At 37.9% G+C, this 17,025-nt stretch overlaps 1 protein-coding gene across 3 annotated transcripts in view; it reads right to left on the bottom strand.

Moving 5' to 3' along the window:
• PEX5L (peroxisomal biogenesis factor 5 like) overlaps positions 1–17,025 on the bottom strand; it is a 110,434-nt gene that overhangs the window by 23,065 nt on the left and 70,344 nt on the right. Inside the window, exons 1-3 of one of the 3 annotated variants that reach the window (XM_086754319.1) lie at positions 16,553–16,584; positions 16,256–16,360; positions 1,245–1,356 (exon numbers count right to left, since the gene is read on the bottom strand). In XM_086754319.1, coding sequence (XP_086610445.1) covers positions 1,245–1,356; positions 16,256–16,324 — 181 coding nt within the window. In that variant the 5' untranslated portion in view covers positions 16,325–16,360; positions 16,553–16,584. Of the gene's footprint in view, positions 1–1,244; positions 1,357–16,255; positions 16,361–16,552; positions 16,585–17,025 lie in introns of those variants that run through there. The other 2 variants (XM_086754318.1, XM_086754320.1) reach the window with 2 other exon arrangements.

The following is a 17,025-nucleotide window of genomic DNA, read 5'->3' as shown; positions in this document are numbered from 1 at the left end:
TTGAAGAATAACATTTAAAATTCTTTTGCACATAAAAGATAGAAAACCTCCCTCTTTATCACTATTTTATAGAGCATGTGTTTTTAACAGATCCATTAGTATTATCTCTAGCAGTGCTTTATCTGTGTTCCTGGTAAATCACTGAATGTCATCAATCTTCATAGAACAATAAATTTTTATTTTGTTATTAAATAAATCTAATTAACTCCCCCCCAAATCTGATAGATATTCAAGGCAGATATAGGATCTACAGATACTTACTGTTTTACAACAAACACCACTCTTAAACAACCTGAAATATTTCTATTCATCCCTGTAATATCTTTAGCTATATATAAAAGGAAAAAAATTATTTTCAATTGTTATTTAATTCAGTGTTCCAATTTTTGTTATTGGAACTTGCATATTGCTTCAGACACAAATTAATTAGATATGAAGATAATCACCCAGCTGTCAATTATTCATTTTAATAATTTGCATGTATATAGATTTTAATTAAATGACTTCTAACAAGCCAAGTCATTTTATGAGATAGCAATAGAATACAGTAGTGCTATGCTGATTTTATTGTATCTCAGTTGATCTGCTCAACTCCTTTGATTACCTTTGGACAAATACTGAATACGAGGAGGCCAATTTCTAAAAACATTTCCAGAGGACAATAACTTCAAATATAATTCAATATAATTCAAAAGGCTTTGAGCATTCACTTACTTTTTATTATCTCTACCATCTCACGCAACACAAAGGCGCTAAGAAATATGTTAGATCCTTTCACTAATAAAGTGTCTGAACTCAGCCTGGATAAACTGTTTTGATATCTCTTCCCTTTTCTCTGACATCCCATCCAAGTTTTTATTAAAGAAAATCTTTCTAGAGTTAGGAATGGATTTGGTTAAAACCAGACTAAATGTGGCTGACCTATAGGTTAACATTTTGTAAAACCAAAGATTGAGAATCAGTGAAACTGTTATGTACTTCCTGTTGAACCTAAACAAGTTCCCTTTAATTCAACCCCAGAGATCTGCTAGAATACATGTGATTTGGATCACATCAGATTTGCCCTCAAATGTAATGAACAAAGCTTTTTCTACTAATAGATCAGGCAATTATAATTTAATACCAGCTTGTAATTTTGTGCAAATAGTAAAAAATCAAGAAATCACTTGACAAAAATGTACCATAATTAAGATAAAACTAAAATTATTTCTCTCTAGTGAGGGTTAATAAAGAATTTTGTTTACCTGCAGTATTTGATGTTACAGGCCTTGCAACAGCTTCTGGTTTAGTTTCACAGAGAAAGTCATCAATGGAGGGGCTCAGAAGGGGTCTGCTTTCTTGTTGCTCATTCACCAGCTAGCAACAAAAAAACCCAGGGTCACAGAGTGTTGCCGGGATGCAGAATTCAAAGGAAATAAAACATATTCTTACAGTATCATGTGCTTTATTTTTGCTTGTGACAGAGTAAGATATTGTAATTAGAAGATGTACAAATAGCTCTGGGCTTAAAATAAAAAACTTTAGTCACTCTTTTGGAGCAAAATTATATTCCAGTTTTAGAAATAGCACAAAAATAAAGCAGCAAGATGATTTTTCCATCGCAGTTATTGCATACTATTGCTTATAGGGCTAAGGTATCCAAGGCCTGATGTAACTCCCTTCAAATTAATGGGTGAAGCTGGCCTTCTCTGCACCAGGAGACTAAGCAGGGCTTTTTTAGTGTTTGGAAGTCGTCGTTTTTTTCACCAGTAACATGCCTCCCCACAGAACTTGCACAATTCCATGTCATCTATCAAATACGCAGTAGCCCAGTAAACAATAACCTGCTGAGACAGAAAACACTTCTCTGCAATACAAAGACAAATGAATGACAGTGGATGGAGCCTGGTGAATGTATGAACTTCCTGCATGAGTTTTGACTGTGTAAAGCCTCATAATACTGTTTTTATTTATGAGCAGTTCTCCCTTTTTGTTGTAATTGCATGAATGCATTGGTTTTCTGCTACCTAAAAGAAAACTCCCTATTACAGGCTATTTCATGTATTAGGGATTAAAAAGTCAAAACAGTAAAACAGTCTCATAAATAAAAGTCTCCTCTCTGCAATCTATCTCTGATTGGAAGATCAAGACCTAAGCTGAGCTGGATGGATGTCTGATGGTGTGGCCTGCATGTACTTTATTTTTAATGATGTGAAAACATGTTTTCCCTCTGTCTGTTGCTTTTATCTGGAGCTATTTCAGCTTTACTTTTATCCTCTCTGCTCTCCTTCTCTGCATTCTGTTCTCACTCTTTTTCTATTGTTGAATTTTCAAAATCTCCTCTCAGATATGTTTGAACTTTGAAATTTAGGATGCTAATGTGGACTAAAACTGTCAACAAAAGGTATTTGCTCATCCTCATTTTATATTTGTTAATTCCTGGCATTTAGCTACACCTGTAGCAGGACTGCCTCTAAAGTTATTACCTTAGATTCACTGTTGTTCAATACTTCATTTCTGTATTACAAAGTTGCAAGACAATACCGGAGCTATTGAAATAAAAAGTCCATTATTTTGATGGATCATACAGTTAAGCTGGTACTTAATGCTGACTGACTGTATAATATGTGCACTTATCCCTTTCCACAGGAGCTTACAGTTTTGCACTGAAATACCAATTTACATGAGTAACATGGAAGACAGATGAATGATTGCCTGCCCAACTGTGTGTAGCAGAATGTGCAAATGTGGGCACTTAATTTAGAAATCTGGCAATGAAACTGTCCAAAATTCTAATTCTGCATATGCTAAACCCAGACTGCACATGCACCTTACAGGTGACTTAATCGTGGTTTTTTAACTCTCTGAATTGATTGTCCAGGCTGCTGTCTTATTCAATGCACAGAATTTACTTGCCTAATTTGGTAAATCTTAACACTTGATTGGAAGTTGTATCTATACCAGCTGCACACCTTTGATTTCCACTAAGGGTGGTTCTACAGTACCCACATTATCTCCAGGTCTATACTTTTACCTAATACTGATATTTAAGACTTAAGAGGACCTTATTTTTCTGTTTATGGCTTGGTGATAGTCCTTACTCATTTCTATTGGTGAAAAAAATGAAGGTGGATGCCTCCTTAATTCTTGTTCAAATTACTTTTAATATTTAAAAAGTTTATTTATAATAAAATACAGATATTAGCAAAAATTGCTTGAATATCTTTTTCTTTTTGCATTTACACATCTCATTCTAGGAACTAGCATCAGTAACAGCTACTGCACTTTTGCAACAAGTTGCATATTCTGGCGAACATAGCATCCAGCGGAAAGATTGTCAAAGCCTCTGGATCAGCTGGATCTTATTATCTATTCTGTGATATACTAACAGCTTAAAGAAAAGTCCTCCACCATTTGGAGAGGGGCAGGAGGTTCTATAGGAATCACTGTAAATGTAAAAACTTCATAGAAAATACTCTGTTTCTGTATCTACAAGAGTGTATCAATAGGGTACATTATTGCATAAGATTTGGATGCTTATCAGGTTTCCCATTACATTCCATGGAAATTTTCTTTCATAGGAAAGAATGGGAGAAGGAGGGAATGAAGACGGATTATGAGAACCAAGACAGCCAAGATCACTCACTGGAGACAGGGAAGAACAGAAAATCTCAAGACCAACTGGAAAGGCAATTTATTGCCCAAACTGTTGCAGGGGTAAGAGGATAAACTCCTCCTGAAAATTAGGATTGTGGAGGGGAAGGAGACTAGAATCACCAAGATCTGAATTTCTCCAGGGTTCAAGTGAATTACGAAGTAGCAAATGTCTGGCAAATATTTTTTTTTTTCAAAACTGGTCATGACATTCCTAGAGATTTCTTTATTATGTTGTTTATGTAAGGAAGACCTGCTCAGCAACAGGCCTTCATTAGATTGATACCAGCGGTGCATTGTTCAAAGTCCCTCGATAAAATTCTATCATCAAACTGAAAGAAGATTGCTCATAATAGCTACTTTATGAATTTTGCTAGCTATTTATTTTTTTACCAAGTTATGTCTTCTTTCTGCTGCATTTGCAGCATTTTTGTTTAATTAGAAAACAAATAGGTTCCTCTTCTCTGACTCTCTTACTTTGTGAACCATACACTAAATTCACCAGAGGTGGGCCACCCAAACGATGAGAGGAATAAAGAACACATTTTACAGGAAGACTAAAAGAGTTTGACTTGCTTAGGCTAACAAAGTTAAGATTGAGTATGAATATAACTATTCTACGTGTATACATAAAGGGAGAGTGCTTAGATGATACTGGAGGAGAAAAGTTATTTCAGTTATTGAGAAAGGCTGGCACGACAACAAAGAGATCTAAACTGACCATGAATAGATCTCATCTGGGAATTAAAAGAATCTTTCTAACTATCACAGCAGTAAAGTGTATGAACAGTACTTTCTTTGTAGGTAGGGGGACAAAAAGCCTAACTATTTAAAATGGCTTTTGACAAGCTTTCTACATGTGTGTTTATGATGTGATTGCTTTTGAGAAGGGGACTGTGGCCCAACGGATCCTTCCCAGTCCTGTGTCCTACACTCCCATGACTAAGGACTGGAAGCTGTAGGAGTATCTTATTAAAAGGATTGTTCCTGTGAAAAAGAATCTGCTTTCAACTGAAATATCTGGGTCAAAACAGATAGCAAATACATGATCAAGTCTGCTAAATCCCAATAAATACAAACTACATATGTATAGCCATAGAACATATTAGAAAAATATGTTTTTGTCGTGAAGCAGACATTTAATGATGAATCAATACTTAACGTTAAAGAGTGAGTTGATACTTTCGCTGTAGGTAAGGGGCCAGTGGGGCAGGTTTCTGACATTATGGTGTATGCAGTGCTACTTGGTAAGTCCTTGGTCTCACACTTTGAATTTCATTTTGCTGCCTCATGTATTGTACCAAATTTATCCCTAGTTTAACTCTGTTCAAGTTATTAGAGTTATATCAGGCATGAATTTGGAGTAGTGCTATAAAACATTCATGAGAGGAAAACTATTATCTATATTAAAGTAATAATTTATGGTTCTCAAGCACCTTTCAGGGTGAGTATCACAGAATGCTTTAAAACATTCATGAATCAAGCCTGGCACCACTGCAGAGCTGAGAAGTATTATCTGTATGTTGCAGACGAGAGAAGCAAAGCAAAATTAAGCAAGCTGCCCAGCATCACTCTGTGCTGGAGGAAGCGGTGCTGGGAGCAGGAGCCAGGTGGCTGGCACTGCGCAGTATTTATGTGTGCAAGCGGTATAAACAGCCTGTGAAACTGTTGATTTCTGAGTACTAATTTAGCCAGTGACTGCTGTAAATTCTCATAATGTCTCTAAGAACTTAATTTTTCTTTATAAAATCCATTTTAATTAAAGAAAAAACCCACACACTCCTTTAACTGAAGGATATCTAAAATCTGTGGAGAGTGACACTCCCTATTACTAATTCATCTGAAGAGACTCATCCAGAGTATAAAATACTCCTAAATTCAAATGAATTTTCTGTGACTGGATTATGGTGGGTGTTGGACAGCACTACACAAAAAGGTGCTTTTTCTCACCCCAGTGCTGCTACTAGACTTTTTTGTTACAAAAAGCTTAGATGTGGGGGTTTTTTGTGCTTTGGTAGAGATACTGGGAGAGCTAAAAGTGTCATCTGATGGCTGATATCAGCCCTACTGCTTAAATATGCTCAAAAAAAAAAGAGGATTATTTAGCAGAGATCTGAGACAAGAGGCAGAGGCTGAGTCAGGTGGTGGCAGTTGCTGTGCGGCAGGCCATGTCTGCCATATTTCCCCTCAGCACAGACTGGGCTGCTGAAGGGAATCACCTGGCCTCCATTTTCCATACCCTGTCACCCACTCCATCCCCAGCTGTCTGCATTTATTCAGCTGGTGCACTTTATTACCTGCAGCTGCCTTTGCTGCTGAATTTTCCTTTCCCCAGTGCTCTGGTTTGGCTAGTGGTCTCTCAGAGACCAGCTCTCCCAGAGCTGCTGTGAGGAAAGGTGGAGGTGGAGGTAGCTCATGGCAGGTCTCTCTCTGGGTGCTCCTCAGGCATGAGGGTAGGTGGGAGCCCAATGAATTGTGTTGGAGCAACTAGTTTGAGGTCAAAAAAATCAAACTCTAGGTGGGCCTGGGTATGGGTGTGCTGAGGTGGGAGGGGAGATGTTGCTGTGGCAGAGGCAAATCACTGGTCCCCTGAAAGGGACTGGTGGCTGTGAGAGGGATTACTTCCCTCCAGCTAATATCCAGCCTGCTCTCAGCTTCTCTCAGTCACCCAGCACCTCCTCCTCTGCCCTGCAGCCACCTCTGGAAGGTCCCAGACCTTGTTTTATCCCCTTGTCCCCACAGGAGTACCCTGCCTGGTAAAACACCTTCCTGCAACCTCGGCCCCAGGGCCTCTCCTCAGGCCTGGTGCTGCCCTGGGGACTCTACATGGGCCCAGCAAGTGCCTGGCTGCTACCATGGTGGCAGCTCTGCTCTCCTGTAAAAACTTGTTTTCTGCTCATCTTCAGGGCCTTTGGCTTGTGGTTTTAATGCAGGTGTCTCTTACGATGCTGGTGTCAGTGGTGGTGTGTTTTACTGTGCCAGAGACGATGCTGTATGTATACAGCGTCTGCTTTGGCTTTGCTTTACTCCCAGTCTACATCTTATGTTGTAGTAGAAGAGTTATGAAACACCTAGGGAGTACCTTGATTTTTTTTTTTTTTTAAAAAGTGGGTAGTTGACAGGAAAAGTTTCCACAGGGCAGCTTAGTTTGGCCTTAAGCCAGAGGGAGCTGGAGCCCACCTGGTGCTCAGGGGAACAGCTGAGAAGACCAACTTCTTACCTAATATCACATTCACAGTTGATAATGTTCACCTGCACAACCTGACTTGCTCATAGCTAAAAGTGCTTTGTCTGCTTTCTCTTCTCAGAGTGCTGGGCTTATGCTGTGGGAGTGCTGGAGTGCACCAAGGCTGTCAGTAAGGTATGGTCCTGACATCACGTTTTATATACTTTCTTACTGCTTTCTTGATCTTAATCTGTTTGCAGTGCACAATGCATACTGGTTTGTTTCTTTTTCTTTCTTTTTTTTTTTTTTTTTTTGGTGTTAGTAGTGCATAAAATAATGCTAGTCTTTAAGATAAATTATTTTGGAATCTAAATTGGAGGGTTCCAATCAGGCATAGGCAGCTAATTAGCACCTATGTTTTGAGCACATAGTGAACTAGTTCTCTTAAATTAAGTGCCTAAATTCCCTCCATGTTTGATAGGAAGAGATAAATGCCTAGAAAAACAACTCTGGAGGGAGATCTTGCTTGCCTAATTTAGGCTGTCCTTCAGGAGGCTCTCAAAGGCACCTAGCTTTCCCACTGCCTATATATGGAATGTATTTTAGAAGGACTGGTTCAACAGACCCCTAAAATTTAGATGTAATTAGCTACCCAATTTAGTTGGATTGGATTCTACGCATTTTGTCTCTTGAGGCTGACTGAATTACTCAAGGCACTAATTTAGGAAGCCCCAAACTACTGGTGGGTAATCCCCTGTACGCTTCAGCAGAAAAGCTGCTTCTGGGCACTTATACCTTTTGCTGTCCTACCTGCTCAGTGTGCTGGTGAGATGCGGTTGGGCTGCTGGCTGCATCAGTGAAATGGTCTGACCTAGAAAGCTCAGGGTATGGGAAGTAATGGTAATGAGTATGGGAGAAAGCAGGACCCTTTGAACTCAGATTTTTCTGTTGGAGAAATTGTATTTTTGAACTTTACTCTGAGAAACTTCTTTCTGCTTGGGAGAGACTGGACAAATAGGTGAATGAGTTAGATTAATTTGAGTAGTTGTGAGTATTTCACTATTCTTTTACCTTAAACAGAAACATCTACTAAGGCATCAACTAACTTCAATCACTAATTGTTTGTATGATACATAGAAATGGTTTCTTGATAGATAGGTTCTCTGCACATATCTGGCACATCGTGATCTTTGGTGGCACTCACTAGGATAAGAGGAAACAAATGAATTAATTTTCACTAACTAGTTATTTCCAAAAACTTGATAAACAGGAATCACAAGTAGAAATTGAAGTTATTGTTCTCCAGAGCAGGAGAGCAGGCCAGAAGTACTGGCCTGACAATTGTGTCTGCTGATCATTATCTTGGTAGGATAAAAACTGGAAGACCTCCTCTTCTGCTTGCTGAGGGAGGTTTGGAAGCAGAGCTCCTGAGATCATCATTAGTCTCATACTAAAAGTTCAAATTGCTTGCATTATGTTTTTCTTCACCTACTTTTCTAGCATGTTTATAAATATTTTGTAATCAAAATCACCACCTCACACGCTTTATTTACTGTTGTGTAGTAAGTGTGCTCACTATTTGAATTCTTGCATCATCCTTGTGTCACTATAGCGTGAATTTATGTCCCAGCAAAACTGACATGCCAGCCAAATACTTGGTTTTCATAAGAACAAAGAATCAATCCACAAGGCACACAGTATAACTGACTTCCACCTAAGGTGAATTGCAGGAACCTCTAAAACTGAGACAAACTCATTTCACTCTCCTGCAAAGAGCGGTTTGGTGTTGCTGCCTCTCTGAAGACTAGTCTTGGCGGTGGTCGCCAGTACTCTGTTGCTAAGTAGCAGGAAGTGTGTGGAGTGACCTGTGAATCAGGGGTGACAATATCTTACCTGAAATGGCACAAGCCACGTAACTCCCTGGGGCTTAATGCGAACAACTGACAGAGGCTTGTGTGAAGTCAGAGAAGCTGTGGGAGGATTACTGTAGATGCCATATGATATTTAAATTCACATGCCAGCTGCATTGTTTAAAACCTATGCTTGGTGTCCGAATCGCTAAATGGTAACATGCTTATGTTGTGTCTTCACAAGCAGCAGTTGCATTACTTGGTGAGAACTCTTGCTGTGATAGCTGTGTCACAGCAGCATCCTATCTGTAAATGCTGACCTATACAAGTTACAGCGTATTGTTGAAAGGTAGGGCTAAATATCTTGCAGTTCACTGTTCCCTTCTCTCTGTTCCTCTTGGTCAGGCTAAAGGAAACTAAACACAGGAATTGTAGTTGTACCTGGCTCCTGCATTTTGGCCTTGCTCCAGCAAAGCACTTGAGCGTGTCCTGCAAAACTCAAGGTTAAGCGTGCACTTAACAGTCTCTTGCTGGATCAGAGCCATGGGGAACAGGAGGAAAGTTGCTCTTGTCATATTCTGACTGTGACTGACAATTTGGCATTTACTAATCATAAAAAGGAGACTTACTGTAAATCTGTCTGTTGTATTAATATCTGCATGCTCTATGCACCTTTTAAGTAAAGGAAGCTGTTTGGTAAAATGAAATGCCTCTCTTTCCTGCAAGGTAGATGACTTTATTTATTTATTTTCCCATCACTTGGCTATGCGTTGGCTTTGTGGTTTTACCCTGCGATTTGTGTTTTAGCCTCTCCCCTTCCTCATATCACTATCTGAACTGGAGACCTAATCTAGAACAGGGATCAAAGACAAAATTAACTCATCATCATAGATGCTTAGAGATCCTTGAAGTAACATAATCACTAAGAAATTACAAAATGTTCCTTTAAAGAAATTATTTCTGTGATGTTAGTTTATGGAAATAACTAGTCTGTACTCCTAAAATGGCCTGCTAGTTAATTGAGAGATTAACAAATTTGACATGTAAGCTGAGTAAATGCAGCTTGGGAAAGTCTTGTAGAACAGGAAGGCTACAGAATCCAGTTACCTGTTGAGAAAGCCCTCAAGAAACCTGTACTGTGGGAGGAGGCACAAGTGTCATGACAGTATCTACAGGGAACAGATGATAACTCGTGATGCTACATTCTGGGGTTTTGAAGTGACTTTTTTTTTTTTTGTGACAACTCCAGCTGAAGAGAGAGTCTGAATTTGAGAACTGCAGTTCTCAAATGTTTTCAATAAGGTGCAGAGGACAGAAACTAGAAGAGTCCTGTTTCACTTACAGCGCGGGTATTACATTTGTACTCTTGCAGCACCTTTGGGGGTGACTATGATGATTGCTTACAAAATATTAGAAAATTATTTAATGTTTTTCATTAGCTGAAAGTAAAGATGACTGACAGTATATGGAACTGAGCTGCATGTACAAATTCTTCGTGAATCATCAGTGATCCATAGAGAAGTTCGTAGCACTGGACTGTATACAGCCTCATGCACTATTCTGAGTGTGGTACGTAATCAAATGTCAATTTAGATGAAAGATGCACAACTACTGCTTTTTTTAAGACCTAATCTTCATGCTATAGCAGCATAAAGACTGTAAAGATGAAGATGAGAGAATTAACAATATCAAATATATTGTGGCTTATTATAGAATTTAATTTTTGTAAAGCTGATTCTACTGAACTTCATCTGTGTTGAAAATGCCCTTTGTTAATTTCCAATGGAAAAAAAGTTAATCTTTTACTATACTCTTGCTCTATCTTTGCATATAAGCTGTAATTACTTTGAAATCACACATTTTTCTTGTCCTTTCTGGGGATTTTTCATTTAAAACAGAGCACTGTGGCATATCTAGACTAAGGCTGTGGTTTTGGATGCATTATTGAGGGCAGTCATAGGAAACAAGTAATAATTTATTGTGAAGTTATAGTTTTTCTCTGTAGGGAATCTGTCATGGTGCATGTGTTTGCTTTGAAATGCTTTTTGCAGATTAAAAAGCTTGAAACTCGAAAGTTGTTTGTGAATTTCTTGGACTTGCGGTTCAGTAAAATAGTTATAGTGTATAAACAGCAAGTTCATTGAATCTAGAACATCTGTAGTACATGACTTGCAATTCTTTAACAGGATAGTACATTTTTACTTATAGTAGTCACGAATGAAGAACCAACAAATTTCTGAAAATTAATTTCTATTCATAAATAATTAATATTTAAAAACTAGGGTTAAACTGGCATAATATATTATTTACAAAAAATGTTTGTCCAAATCTTTCTGCACTTGTGGAATGGCAAGGAATTTTAAAATGAATGAAACAGTATAGTTAATTTTTTCTCTTATGAAAAAAATTCCATTATCAATTCCCATGGTAATTTTAAATTAAAACTGTTTTTTTCATGGAAAAATGTGTTTAATTTATGTGACAGAGAAATCTGTATAACTTTAGGCAAGCAGCCAATTTATGACTTTTAAGCATATTGTCAAGACAACTTTATTACACTCATGGGAATATTTCTGCTGAAATTATGCATACTGCCCTAACAGCAATAATAGTGTTGAGCAGTATTTAACTTAGAGGTAAAGAACCAATTAATATTTGTACTGCTAAGCATGCATTTATGCATTTTGTATTTTATCTTTTACTCTTCTTCTATTTACCCTGTTTTAATAATAGATGAAAAAGAATTATCAATAGGACTTAAGAAGTGTCCCTCACTAAATTACTCAAAACGTTTATAATAAATCAAATGAGACACATTTGAGATGTATGGAAAATACTGCTAATTAATTTATCATGAATCTTCTAAAAATAATATAAAAATATGATCTCAGGTCCAGTCCTCCTAAGATCAGTGAGGAAATTGCTACTGTTCTCAGAGGGCAGATTGGACTGCACAGTGAATGATTGTAGTCCAAACTTAATTACTCTTATTATCTAAAACTGGCATGATTTTTGCCTTTTTACATTAATGCACATCAATTGGTTAAAATGGAGTTAATTCTGATTTAGATTGGTGTAAAAGAGAACACAAGCTAATAACATTCTCTTTAACGTTCCACCATTCTGTTATAATGTTATTTAGTAAATATTCACAGAGTGGGCTGTAAGACAACACGAGGCTAAGCAGCTTAGAATGAACGTGATTGATTGGAATGGGACTGTTAACTTTTATATGGAAAACTGTGATTATGCAATCAGATGTAGCGTGTCCTTGATACACACATAAGAAAATCTACTAACAACATTGGAAGCTGAGAATATTAGCTCTCTCTTCTCTGTTTTCTTTATAAAATTGAATGGAAGTATTTGAAAGATCTTCTACTAGAGTTTAAAAAACCTAACCAACCAAAACCTCAGAACAAAACAAAAAGCCCAACCAACCAAGCAAAAAAAAAATCAAAAAAAATACCCCACAAAACACCAAATCCCAACCAACCAACCAAAAAACAAAACCAGTGGAATTTTGGCAGTGGAAATGCTGAAATTTGTCCTTGAGCAAATATAAATATGCTTTGATCAATTAATGGCATGCAAATTAAGTTCACTTAAAAAAAAAAATTTTTTTTTTTTTTATCCTACCCTGAATATTAGCTAATACGTCATAGAGACACTATTAATAGGTCTTAAGCATCTGGTGGAATTAAGTGGGGTGTAGTCATGAAACAGGGTTTTTTGGGGTTTTTTTTGTTGTTGGTTGTGGTGGGTTTTTTTGGTTGGGTTTTTTTTTTGTTTTTTGTTTTTTTTTCTTCTTGTGTGTTGCAGCCTGCATTTTTTGTGGGACAGGATGAATTTCAGCATGTTTCTTATATTATAATTTCAACTTTTTAAACTTATTTCCAGCTCAAATTCTAAAACCTGAGTACTCTGTAGGTTAACTTTTTAAATTATAAGCAGTTAATATTAAAATTATACTCTGAGCAATGTCTGTGTAGTTTGTATAAGTAGGCAGCTACCGTATTTTTCAGTTACAGACAGACGTGGGATAGCTTTCAATATATACTTTGCATTTCTTTTTCTTACTGGTGTATTTTTCATGGACTTCCATTTCTGTTCCATATAATACCAGAGTATATTTGCCACAGGATCATCTTGGACATGAAACACCTCCTGCAGGTCTTATTTCTTTCTACTGTCTTGTAGGGATCCTACCATCACTAGGTTTCCAGTTTCTATACTCTAATGAAGAATCTAAGTTAGGTGTGATGTATGTGGGACAGATAACTCTTGTGACACTGTGAGGTTGGTTTGTTTAAAGTCAGGTTGGCAAGGTATTTAAGCATGCACTTTTTTTTACTGCTCAATAAAGCACTTAATAATATTTTTAAGTATGAGTGTGGATCAAAGTAGTTTATTGAATTGGATCCTTTGAAGTTCACTGACCTGTAGTAAACTCGGAATTTCATAGCTGACTATACACTTAAACTTTGACTCCAGGGGATATTTAGGTTTAAATTTCTCATTAGGAAGTAATTCTGAACTGAGCTTTTTTTCTCTTGACAAATGTGAAGAAGCTGTATGCACGTTTTTCTCATTTATTTCTCTGCCTCAGTTAGCAGTGTATTTGCTCATAGCTTATCTTCCAGTTAATCTTTGAAACTTCAGCAAACTTTCACTTCTTCTAGATTCTGTTCATATAAAAAAATACCTTTTTTCATTTGTTCCTGTCTCTTCTGAATAATCTTTAAAAAGAGAAAAGGAGACAGAAGCATAGCATCGAGTTACATTTTACAAAATCCCATTAGTACTGGAAGCTCACTCTCTGTTGAAGCTTGAAGTATTAAATTTGGCAACCACTGAATGCTTTCTCATACCAGTAAAGTGACTTTCATTGAAAATAATTGAGATAGAATCACAGAAAATAGATACTGAATGGCCTGCTTGATTACCAAGGATACCTCTCTGCTTATAGTAGTGTACTCACTACTGCTGGAATGATAGTAAAGATTCCCAGTTGCCATATATTGGCATAGCCCCCCTGGAGTCTGCCATACTTTTTTGGTTCATGTTATTTGAAGACTTGCCTCCAGTTTGGATAACATGAAATAATACCTGATGATATAAAATAATCTGTGAACTGGAAGCTTCATCACAATTTAATTCACAATATTTATGTCAACAAGTGTTATATTTTACAAGCAGAGCTTTGCTAGGAGCATAACAATACACTGGGAATATTTATGTGATGTGTTCTGTGTTGGACATGTTTTTAACATTTTCCAGAGGAAGAGAGCAAAGAGGCATCTCTTAAAATGTACATTCAGGGGCCTCCATACGTCACTAACTAATTTCAAAACAAGGATTTAGAGTCTCTTCTTTGTGTGTCAGATTGTACTTGTGCTTCCTGTGGAGTGTGCTTCCACAGTCAGACGTGGTTAATCCTCCATTCATCAAAGATTTTAAAAATGGGAGATTTCTCTTTACTTTTACTTTTCTCTTTACTTTTACTCTTTACTTTTAGAAAAGCCAGTACTCCTCTGTCTGGGCTTGATCCTTGCCTTTTACTTGCTGGTTTCTTGCTCAGTTAGTGGTAGGGATGGAGCAACATAGATACCTGATGTATGTAATTGCTTCCTAAGACACATACGTGCCCATGCTGCCTTCAGTGGTGCTGATAACATTGGAAGGACCAGGCCTTATTCTCACGACCTGATTTAATCTGGCCTGGGAAACTTGTTTGCAGCCAATTTGGAACTTGTGTGTTTCACCCTGTGAGCAGCAACCACATCCATCTATTTCATCATGTAAAGAGCAGAGACCAACACTTTGATGGTGATGGCTAAATGGGTATCACAATATAGCAGTGCGTTACTCTGAATGAAATGGTCTGAATGAGAGGTTTACACAGACACGCTACGGAGGAAGCATCTCAAAACAACATTACAGCCAGACAATTAGGATACAAATGATGTATGCAATATGGTTGTATAACTGCACATCACACATACATGATGCAGAGATGGCTATGGAAAATACTCACTTTTTCACTTGATTCTGCTTCCTTTTGGTTTCTGCACCCCTTTGGTGCATAGCAGGGAAGTAGGTATTTGTGTTTAGTGGAAGAAATTACACTAACTAACAGACACAAGCATTTTACTCATAGATTTATCATAGACTATTGCTGAGTAGACTGACAGACAACCACTACAAATGGTGCATTAAACATTTAATGAACCCAGGCTGAACTCCTGGCCCTGTTGAAGCCAGTGGAACTTTTGCACTTTATTGGGAGGGCTGAGGGCATGGGAAGAGGTCAGCATTTTATACTGGCTTCTTACTGTTTGTTAATCATTTAGTAGAAAATTAGAAATGATGCCTTAAGGAGAGCATCCTTTTCCTTTGTGTAGTTACTTCACAGACGTCAGAGTTCACCACAGGCAAAATATGGCTTTCAACAGGGGCTCAGGAGGAGATTGCCAGACCTGGTTTCCAAAGTAGATGATGATATTTCTACAACATGTATATATTAGTGCGGTGCATCTGTGATGCACTCTAAGAGAAGTATATGCTGGCCTCATGTATATCCTGAATAGTTTCAAAAAGTACAGTAGCTGTTAGCCTAAAATGTGAAAGGAATAAAACAGGATTGTGGATTTTGTTGAAGGCTCTCACATAAGAACGACTATGTAGTACGATTACTTCCATTAAACCTTCGGTTGAGCAGGAGTAACTTGTGTGTGCTGAATATTATCAGTAAACTAAATACACTTGTGTGGGGAACAAATTAATGTGTGTGAGCAACAAGAGGGAGTAAAATCCACTCTTGTAGCAAGATAGAAGTGTTGTGTCTAATAGTAGTGTTCAGTCACTGTCTTCAATACACTAATGAAACCACCTGAGGTTCAATGGGTACTCCAAGGTGTAAGGTTTAGTATGATGACATTACATCTTTCCTTTGACTGAAATTGTAGAAATGGAAGTAATGGGATGTGCAAAATAACACATTCTGACTTGGACCAGGAATACAATTCCAGTGAGAGCTTAGGGACAAGATCTGAGATATTGGAAGTGATACTACTATAAAGTGGTTGTATCCTATTTTATATAGGCATTAAGTATTTTATATATGCATTGCAAATAAATATTTGTGGCGTGAATATTGATGGCATGAATTATAACTGAAGTTTTAAATAACTTTCTGGTAACTGACATATACCGTACTTTCTACAAATCCTTTTATTTTGGGGAAAAATAGTTTTTTGTGGGTTTTTTGTGTGTGTTTTTTTTTTTTTTTTTTTTTAAAACTTTCATGTCAAAACATCTAAACCCCCAAGCGATTATATTATTTACCCAACGCTATTTTTTCCTGTGTCAGTGTGGAAATGTGATGACACTGGTGTGACATCCTCTAGCAGATGAGTTCAACCAGCACCACTAAAGCTGAAATTGCCCCAAGGGGAAGCTAAGGAGCGGGTGAGGTTCCCCTCAGTCTGCATGTGCCGCATTTTGGGTGGGGCTTTTGCATCTCCCGTGGGCCTGGTAACTCCCAGCCATGGCTGTTGACTCCCGCTATGTCCACGGCCTCCTCAAAGCCCCGCGCTCCGCCCACCTGTGATGTCATAGTAAGGAGGGGCTTTTCTTCTGCAGACTCCTCCCTCGGAATCTCCTTCATCACCATGGCAACAGCCTTATCTGCCGCCCTAGAGCCTTTCCCCTACAACAGCGAAAGCAACAATGGCGCAGTCAGCAGCGAGCCGCACAACAACCACTTCCCAAAAACACACCCCAGAACCATCCAGTCATTAAACTGACGGCTTTTACAGCTGGAAGCAAAGCTTGGTTGAAAGTAGAATACACAAACACTGTTTAAAAATAATAAGAAATAATTTGTGAACCCATGAGTTACCAGCGCGGTTGAGGTCTAGCCGTAGTCTCGTGACTCGTTAGAGTTGCCCCATTGAAGTCAACAGGAATACGGCACTGCCTTGCTGGGGCAAGGCTGGCTGGAAATACTCCAGTGCAAACTGAAGGATTTGGACCTTCTGCAGGATAGGATCTCCGTGGGTGTAAGATCTGCAGGATCAGCCGATTACCCGAAAGTTTATAACTGAAATACTTGGGTTTTTTTCACTTAAAAATAGCATCAAGCTGATTCTGCAAAGAAAGAAGAGATCCTTGTAGTTTACTGAGGCAAACTCTGCCTGAAGTTTGAAAGTATAACCTGTAGGGCTGGGCCCGCAGTGTTTATAGCTCTAGACACTTTTTTTTTTTTTTTTTTTTTTAAACAATCTACATCCTATAAAGTGGTTTTTGCTAACAGAATATATAGAGCCAAATTCTGCTGTCATAGACATTGCTACAGTTCTCCCAAAAAAAAAG

This window comes from Chlamydotis macqueenii, chromosome 9 (genome assembly GCF_036417535.1).
Source record: "Chlamydotis macqueenii isolate bChlMac1 chromosome 9, bChlMac1.mat, whole genome shotgun sequence".
Classification (NCBI taxonomy): Eukaryota; Metazoa; Chordata; class Aves; order Otidiformes; family Otididae; genus Chlamydotis; species Chlamydotis macqueenii.
Note: the sequence above shows the minus strand (reverse complement) of the source record. Positions and strands in the feature narration are given on the sequence as shown.